The 8,997-nt window shown below is 37.2% G+C and overlaps 1 protein-coding gene across 1 annotated transcript; it reads left to right on the top strand.

Annotated features, from left to right (window-relative positions):
- The first annotated feature begins 6,294 nt into the window (after positions 1-6,294).
- Positions 6,295-8,315, top strand: LOC107705822 (zinc finger protein 239-like). The gene is made up of 3 exons (XM_016509301.1): positions 6,295-6,322; positions 7,221-7,763; positions 7,848-8,315. The coding sequence occupies exons 1-3, from the start codon at positions 6,295-6,297 to the stop codon at positions 8,195-8,197; spliced, it is 921 nt and encodes a 306-aa protein (XP_016364787.1). The 3' UTR covers positions 8,198-8,315.
- Positions 8,316-8,997: the final 682 nt, after the last annotated feature.

Raw genomic sequence — 8,997 nt, 5'->3', positions numbered from 1 at the left:
AGCAAAAATGACTGCGTATTTTAAGTTGTTTCCACTGTTAGAAAGAAATGCAAGTGATGGCGCTGGCGCCTCCATGTGCTGCCGAGCGCGCTTCAGCTTCCAGTCTCCGCACAAACGCTTGGATATGCGTCTAACAGCACAGCGCACATTTATCTAGGTTAAACATTTAAGCTAACATTGTGATATGCTTGAACTGTTTTATATCTATAGATTTTATTTTAGGCAAGTCGTGATGATTTGAGAAGGCTCAATTGATCAAACATAGGCTATGATCAGCTCACTGTCTGCCGCTGGCCGGCCGCTTGGTCCTTACTTAAAAAAAACAAAAAAAACTTACATTTAACGAAAGAAAAAAAAAATGCTCCAAACGTTTTTCTAAATTAACTTTATAAACAACTTTATACATTTATATATAAATAAAATCACTTTTCCATTACATACAAAACTGAACTATTTGAATAGCTGAAACAGTAGTATAAGCTTTTTTGGGAGAAGGGGAAAAAAGACGGGCCTATATTTGAGGCCCGTGCAGGGCTCTGATCCACTTCATCCAACGCTGTTTTGTTCTCTGTTGTTTTCATCTGTGAGCATGCTCTAGATATATGTATTTTACCATTTTGTTGATTTTAAAACATGTGTCACATTCGTTCTGCTCTCACTAAAAAAAAAAAAAAAAAACTCTGTGCGTACCCTCGGAAGAAATCCTGCAGGCGCCCCTGGTCCCGACTGAATACTTCTGTGAATCTGAGCATAAAACTGCTTTCGTAGTCTGTGTGTCTTCCAACCAATGTAAAGCTAAAACAATAGCAATCAACTCTGTAGTAATTTAGTAAATACAGATAAGTAGTCTGGTGTTCTTTTTGCAATAATTACTTCTGGTTGTGGTATGACTACCCTTACCAAAAAGTAGTATACTTCAAGTTTATTTTAGTAAGTGTTTGATTACATGCGGAAGCATCTGTTGTTTCGGTTTCTTCTTCACTTGTGTTTTTTGGAAATTCTGTACAGAAGATGTGTACTAGCGCCCCCTACAGTATAACAATGAAAACACGCATTCTAGGAGCACAAGTATAGCTAAAATACATTTAGTATAAGTCAAGTATACTTAAATGTCATGTTAAGTATATTTCTGAGAAGTACATAAAAAGTAGACTAAAAGTATACTTTCCTATTTTTAGTTTAAAAGAAGTATACTAATAGCACACTTGAATAAACTTCTTTTTCGTAAGGGTATTGCTATTCCTGTCTTATTAGATTCTGGATCTTTTGATCCATCTGTATAAATCTGTACATTGTCATAGTATAACCGTTCAATATAATGATTTACTTCATTAATTGCACCACTATTTGATTTTTCCACTTCTAGTAGATACAGGTCTATTGCAGGCATTTTAAATAATATAGGCACTGCATCACTATATTTCCTATTTACTAAATCCATTGTCTGTGCCATTTCTTCTGCTATCCAAACAATGCTTTTTACATTTACATTTAGTCATTTAGCAGACGCTTTTATCCAAAGCGACTTACAAATGAGGACAATGGAAGCAATCAAAATCAACAAAAGAGCAATGATACGCAAGTGCTATAACAAGTCTCAGTTAGCTTAACGCAGTACATGTAGCAAGGTTTTTTTTTAAATAATATAATAAATAAAACGAAAACAGATAGAATAGAAAAAGAATAGAGCAAGCTAGTGTTAGAGGCCTTTTTTTGCAATATTTGTTCTCTCATGGTCCCAGCATTCTTCAAAAATCACCTTAGTTGGATGTTTACTATTGTGGCCTTTTAAAGATACCCAGTAAACCCTTTTTAATTGCATACGTCGTTCTTCTAATGGCATTTCACCCATTTCTACCTGCAGTGCAGCTTTGGGTGATGTTCTAAATGCTCCGCAGCATATTCTCAAAGCTTGTGTCTGCACCTTGTCAATTTTTTCCCAGTACATGCTGGCTTGCTGATCCGTATGCCATACATCCATAATCAATTGCCGACCTAATAACTGCCAGATATATGTTTCTGAGAGAACTACGGCTAGCCCCCCATTCACTACCCGCTAAACATCTCATAACATTCAGTGTTTTCTTACATTTAGTCAATGATTTTTTTACATGTATATTAAAGTTCATTTTCTCATCTAACCACACTCCAAGAAACCTTACCACTGATACCTGCTCCAATTGTTTTCCATAAAGAGATAACTTAATGTGAACATTTCTCTTCTTTGTGAAACATATTACCTGTGTTTTCTCTACAGATATTCGAAAGCCACACTTCTTTGCCCACTCTTCAACTTTATTTACTGCCTGCTGAACTTTCTTAACAGTATAAGTTATATTTCTACCTCTTTTCCAAAGTGCACCATCATCTGCATATATTGACTTCCTCATTCCTTTTTCCACCTCATTAAATATATCATTGATCATTATATTAAATAGAAGGGGACTACATACACTTCCTTGTGGAGTCCCATTTTCAACTGCATAAACCCTAGAGTATGATGTTCCCACTCTAATCTGAATTGTCCGGTCAAATAAAAAGTCTAATACCCAGTTGTACATTCTTCCTGAGATACCCATGTTTTTCATTTTTTATTAACGAGAAGGGTCTGGCTGCAGACTTGCACTTGCACTCAGTGTTGCCAGATTGGGCGGTTTTTAATTTTTTTTATGTAGGCTACAGAAACTGAACAATATTTAACATTTTCTTGTGTCAAACTTCATTATTTATCTATATTCACATTCATGAATAGATCTGAAATTGTTCATTACTCATTACAGGGAAAATAAAGTGTTTAGAAGTTCTATATTTCAATTTTAACAAGCACAATCTGCCCGAGATGTGGTACTATGTTTGTGCAAATAAAATGTAGCAACAATAAAGAACAGTAAATGAAAAATAGAAGTAAAAAAAAAAAAAAAAGTTCTGAGGAGCGTCCAACAGGTGGAGCCAGATCTTTATTCAAACACTCAGCGACAAAGCGACAATAATAACCAACAGTAGAGTCTTCTGAGGAGAGTTCAGCAGTTCACGGTATTTCTCATATTTAAACAAATATGAAACACTTTATATAGTTTAGGCGAAATTTTAAGGTGTCATTTCTGTACTGTTTAGGTCAAGGTCAAGGTTTATTGAGATCCCTTGTGGCCAATTTGGATGCAGTGAAACAGAAATTCAACAGACCCATACAAAACATTCCTTAAAAAAACAAACAAACAAACAAACAAACAAAACAAAAAAAAACAAAAAAAAAAAAAAAAAAAAAATACCTTCTACCTATATTTTATTATATAAATTTGTTATTTTCAAAAAATGTATAAGAGCTTTATAACCTTTATGAGAACTGTTTAACACACATAAAGTACATTTCCCTAAAAAATTCTGTTAGAACCATTTAACAACCGAATTGCGCAGGGGACAAACACATTTATATCGGTTACTTTTCATCTTTCGTAGCCTAGTCTATAACAGGAACCTGAAGGCAGCATGGAGAACTCTGGATACAAAAACATGGTCACTGTCCAAGAGCACAGATCGAGCCAGACTTAATATATTTCTGTTGAACAAAAGTGACAAACTTCTTTGTTCTTTACCTATGATCTTCCCACTAAGAGTAACTATTCTATTTCATGCATTTTTATGTTTCACACCGAGATTTCCAAAACAGCAGCTAATAGAAAACTTACAGAACAACTTACAGAACAATTCCATCAATGTCCTATCTGAATGATCTTAATTTATTACTTATACAACCATCTGTATATGACATATATAGCCTAATAATGGAGACAAAACACAGCCTTGAGGAGTTCCTGTAGATCAGGGGTCACCAAACTCGGTCCTGGAGGGCCACTGTCCTGCAGAGTTTAGCTCCAACGTGCCTCAACACGCCTGCCTTGAAGTTTCAAGAATACCAAGCAAGAGCTTGATTAGCTGGTGTGTTTGATTGGGGTCAGAGTTAAACTCTACAGGACACCGGCCCTCCAGGTTTGGTGACCCCCGCTGTAGATGTTGTCAAGGGGGCTGAGAAAGTACCATTGACTCTCACTCGAGTTCTGTCACTTAAAACATCTAAAACCCAACCCACTAAATTAAAATCGAGATCGAAATGAGTAATTAAGTAGTATTCATTAACATAGTGCTCTGATGAAAAACATTTTTTTGTTTAAATTTGCTATTTGCATCAACTGAATTTGAATGGCTAATTTTTAAGGAGCAAGTTTGATTAATTGTAACTCAGTTCTTAATAGTTGTTGAATTTAATTAATATTATTGTTTGTAATTTCTTGCCAAAGTTAATTTTAATCGAACCAAACATGACAAGTGTGAACACACCCTTAGATTCATCCACGCTGGAGCCGTGCCGGTGCACAACCCACACAAGGAACATATTTTCGCAAATAGCTGCAATTGCAGGTTTTCAAACAGAGATGGCGACAAAGAGGCAAAACTTACGGACTGCAGCTTTAAATGTAGAAAGTGTTCACATGCTAATACTTTTGTTCTAATATAAACAATTGTGTATTTGTGTATGACTGTTAAATAAAGTCATTTTCAGATTTACATTTTCTCGTGACTTATTTATACACACGATTCGGACAAGATTAGGCTGGGGTATGGCTTAGTTTTGGGGTTTCTGGTTAAAGGCTGGTGTTGATGTGGTTTGCTTATGGCTGAGAATCTGTACCAATAATGAAACCTGCTCTGGCCCACTTCAGGGCCAGTTATAAGTTATTAACTGGCTGAGACCTGGCCCAGTTATGGCCCATGTGTGGCCTGTTACGTTGAGATGTATGTGGTGTCTATGCATCTCTCTCTCTCTTTCTTGCTCTCTCTCTCTCTCTCTGTCGTTCTCACAGATGGCCCGCCCTAATTTAACTTTTGGACACGGAAGCGGTGACACGTGACGTCAGACTTAACAAGCGGGTAGGGGTTGGGTGTCATTTCTTTCTGTAATCTATTCATTTTCTCCTGTTTTTCGGTTAGCCAGGGAGTTAGTTCAGACCCTGAATTTTTGTTTGAACTTTTTTTCTTTCTAGGGTATTAAGATTATTTGGGAAACAGTAGTTTTAATTTTTTGTTTATTATTTTGTCCTTGGCCCAACCCTGAAGTTCACTTGCTTCCTATTTTTGTGTGCTATTTTATTGCCATTAAACTTGACTTGGAAAAATAAAAAAATAAATAAATAAAGAACGAAAGATCACAACACCCCAGTGTAAAGATCTTTATTTATGTTATTCTCCTAGACCCTAGACCTGGGACGTAACATGGCCCCTGTCTTTAAATCAGATTAGGGCCACTCCAGGGCCGTCCTTCTTTGTGGGACAAGGGAAAACTGGTTGTGTGGACCGGAGCTGGGCCAGAAAACAATTGCTGTGTGGGTGTGTCTTTTTGAATTTGAAAGGACAAATACACACAAAAATATCCTTTATCAAAATATCCTTGTAAACACAGTCGGTTATGTCTTAAGTCCCAGATATTTAGATGGACATGTAACCTAACGATGTTGTGTTTCATGCTAAACCTGTCCAATACTCTGATTTAGATTTTTCTTTTATTATTATTATTTTTTAATTAGGCTACATCTGATCATTATCATGTGTTTTCATTGATCTTAATTTACATGCTGCAATGTTGTGTGAAACTGTTGATGCTGATCAAATACCATGTGAGTCTATAATTTTTATAAGTTATTTTCATTTATTTGTGCTGATCGGCTTTTTTAAAGGAAAACACAGCGCACCTTGTACACGCACTAAGTAATTTTGCATATTGTTTTCTTGATGCTTCACACTCCAGTCCAGCGGGTGGCGCTAAAACACATACGATTGTTCACCAAACACCATTAAACCCCAGAGGAAGAAGCTTCGTTTCTCCATGAGCTCTGTTGTTTTGTCTTCATGCTGGTTTAATACAAACTGTTAGAAATGCACCTTCTAAATAGAAAAATACCATTTTTGAATCAGGTCAGTAAATACCTGTGATTCTCATCCTCACAGTCGTGACTAAGTTTTCTAGTAAGCAGGAATATCTGGAGGAGTATCATCTGAACTGAGATCTGCTGCTGTGAAGATGGTGTTTGTTAAAGAGGAGAGTGAAGAGGACATGAGTGAACCAGTCCCAGGGGCGACTCCCATAGCAATATGGTAGAGTTGGTACTTAGTGCTCGCCATGGTTCTGGCATGCGCTCCCCTCAGCATGGTGGCGTGGGTATACCATTCCCCATAGCGACCCCTAGCGGACGCAGTTCGAAGTTCCCATGAAAGGGAACGTCTCAGGTTACTTATGTAACCATGGTCCCTAGTGAACGAATAATTGAAAGTACGGGATGTTCGGAATAATAGTATATTATTATAATATAATAACTTTTTTTACGCAGTCTCACGGACACAAATTCGTCAGATCTGATCTTATGGCGCTATTCCACTGCGTGGTATGACTCGGCTCGGCACGGCTCAGTATGGCATGGCACGGCTCGGTTCGCGTTTCCACTGCAGTTTAGTATCGCTTTAGAGTGGGCGGTCATAACAAAAATAAACACCGGTATTCGGTATGAACCGGTATACCGCCCAGCACTAGTGTCATGTGTATGCAGGGTTAAAGAGATGGGACTTTTAAATTCACAGTGTGCCTGCCTCCTGAAAAACGGTATGATCTGCCAGTTGGAGTCGCCTCTTCATGGTCCCCTTGACCTCCATTTCAGCAGCATTAGCCTTAAGGTTTTTCCAAATTGCAGTCTTGAAATATAGGAAAATATGTATAAATATATATTGTAAGGTAATTGTTAAATCTTAAGCATTAGGATTAGGACCAGACCCAGAATTTGCACCTTACGTGTTTGATGAATGTTCATGCACGAGTTCATGCAGTTCAGAATTTCTGTAAAAAAAAAAAAAAGATGTCAGATTATGAAGTGCGTTCAGATTAAACTTTTACATTTGTTTGCTCATAATAATCCAATCCGAATCCCCACAGCAGTAATTATGTTAAGTGTGATTTTAATCACATTATGCGCCATATATGCTTTAACAGTTTTCCTTCACTCTAAAGAGCTTGCTCTAGTGCAGCAGACAGATTAGGCATCCATTCAAGAACATTTTACGGCTTTCTCTTACATATCTATAGTGCTTTTCTGTGTCAGAGCTCCCCACGGGCAGTGTAACCACAAAATAAATATTATTATTAAATTCAGATTGCATATATTGAATTGTTTTATCAGGTGTAACGCTACAAGGAAATGAGGAGAATGAAGAATTGAGTGACGTTGAGGAGAAACATCATATAAAAACAAGAGAAAAACCTTGGAGTTGCTCTCAAACCAAACAGAAAGATTTAAAGAAAAGAAGAGCCAAGACATCTCTCACCTGCACTCAGTGTGGAAAGAGTTTGACAAGCAAACATAGTCTTAATGTTCACATGAGAGTTCATACTGGAGAGAAACCGTACAAGTGTTCACACTGTGACAAGAGATTCATTTATTCAGGACACCTGAAAAGACACGAGAGGATCCACTCTGGCGAGAAACCGTACACATGTGATCAGTGCGGAAAGAGCTTCACACGAAAAGGACACCTTAAGAGGCACATGCGCGTTCATACTGGAGAGAAACCGTTCACTTGTGATCAGTGCGGGAAGAGTTTGACACAATCAGCACATCTTAAGGATCACATGATGATCCACACGGCAGAGAAGCTGTACACATGTGATCAATGTGGCAAAACATTTTTGAGGGCACTATACCTGATGAAACACATGAGAATTCATACAAATGAGAAGCCGCATTCATGTTGTTTGTGTGGAAAGAGTTTTTCATGTCTACAAAGTTTAAAAGTACATCAGAAAACACACACTGGTGTGGGAGAGTACATGTGCTTTGAGTGTGAGAAGACTTTTACTTCAGCAAACACTTTAAAACTGCATGAGATGATTCACACTGGAGAGAAACCTTACAAGTGTTCACAATGTGACAAGAGATTCAGTCAGGCAGCACATCTGAAAAGACACGAGAGGATCCACACTGGAGAAAAACCTTACAAGTGTTCACACTGTGACAAGAGATTCAGTCAGTCAGGAGACCTCAATAAACACGAGAGGATCCACACTGGAGAGAAACCGTATCAATGCACTGCATGTGGGATGCGTTTCATTCAATTATCTTCTCTACACAGACATACAAAAAACAATCACTGTAAGTAGATCATCTTCAGATCAGCACTTTCAGGTCTGATGCTGCGTCCTCACCAAATGAGATACAATAATACATCAAGCAATAAAATATCATCTGGATAAATCTGTCCTAACCAGTCATTACAAGCGACATGACAAAGAAACATTATCTAAATTTCACAGTGAATGAAGTTCATCTTCAAAACCAGCAGATTCAACTGTGAGATTCAGCTCAACTCAAAGATGGAGTTCCTCCCCAAAGAACAATGTCAGAAAGGTGTATTCTTGCATATAATTGGTCTTTCTTATAAGTTTCATATTATGTTCAATAGTCTTATAGTGCATGTGTAACCACCTGTAGTTTGCTTACTCTTTCATGAAGGAAAGTAGAAGCTTTTTACAAACAGTTATTTTTTCAGGAAACTGGAGAAGAGGCTGTAATACATTTAAGAGAGACTGAGATTTAATTTTAATTTGTTCTTCATTGTTGTTTTTAAAATGACTGCGTTATTCTTCCACTTAAGATGTATTTAGGAAACGCAGATGCAAGAAATACTGTCATGTAGCTTTGTAACTGATCTTTCTTTGCTTCTCTTGTAAGTAGGAATGAATACCTGAACCCGGTATTAAATGGGCCTGGGGCTGAATTATGATAAACTGTAGTATTGATAAGCTCTAATGTTAAATGTTCTGCTTATGGTGCTGGGGAAATTAAGGAAATACGCTTACAATGTATTATTGCTACATAAATATTATCAAGATAACGGTATCTTGCCAACCGTTTCTACATGCGATAATATCAAGATATTCGTCACTGATGCATTTTCGTT

This window comes from Sinocyclocheilus rhinocerous, unplaced genomic scaffold, assembly GCF_001515625.1.
Source record: "Sinocyclocheilus rhinocerous isolate Xijiao unplaced genomic scaffold, SAMN03320098_v1.1 scaffold3977, whole genome shotgun sequence".
Classification (NCBI taxonomy): domain Eukaryota; kingdom Metazoa; phylum Chordata; class Actinopteri; order Cypriniformes; family Cyprinidae; genus Sinocyclocheilus; species Sinocyclocheilus rhinocerous.
This window is presented reverse-complemented; position numbering and strand designations above follow the sequence as displayed.

Coding starts and splice junctions, on each gene's coding strand:
- LOC107705822 (XM_016509301.1), top strand. CDS start 6,295: ATGGTCCCTAGTGAACGAATAATTGAAA. Junction 6,323..7,220: donor TAGTGAACGAATAATTGAAA/GTACGGGATGTT, acceptor TTGTTTTATCAG/GTGTAACGCTACAAGGAAAT. Junction 7,764..7,847: donor GATGAAACACATGAGAATTC/ATACAAATGAGA, acceptor ATCAGAAAACAC/ACACTGGTGTGGGAGAGTAC.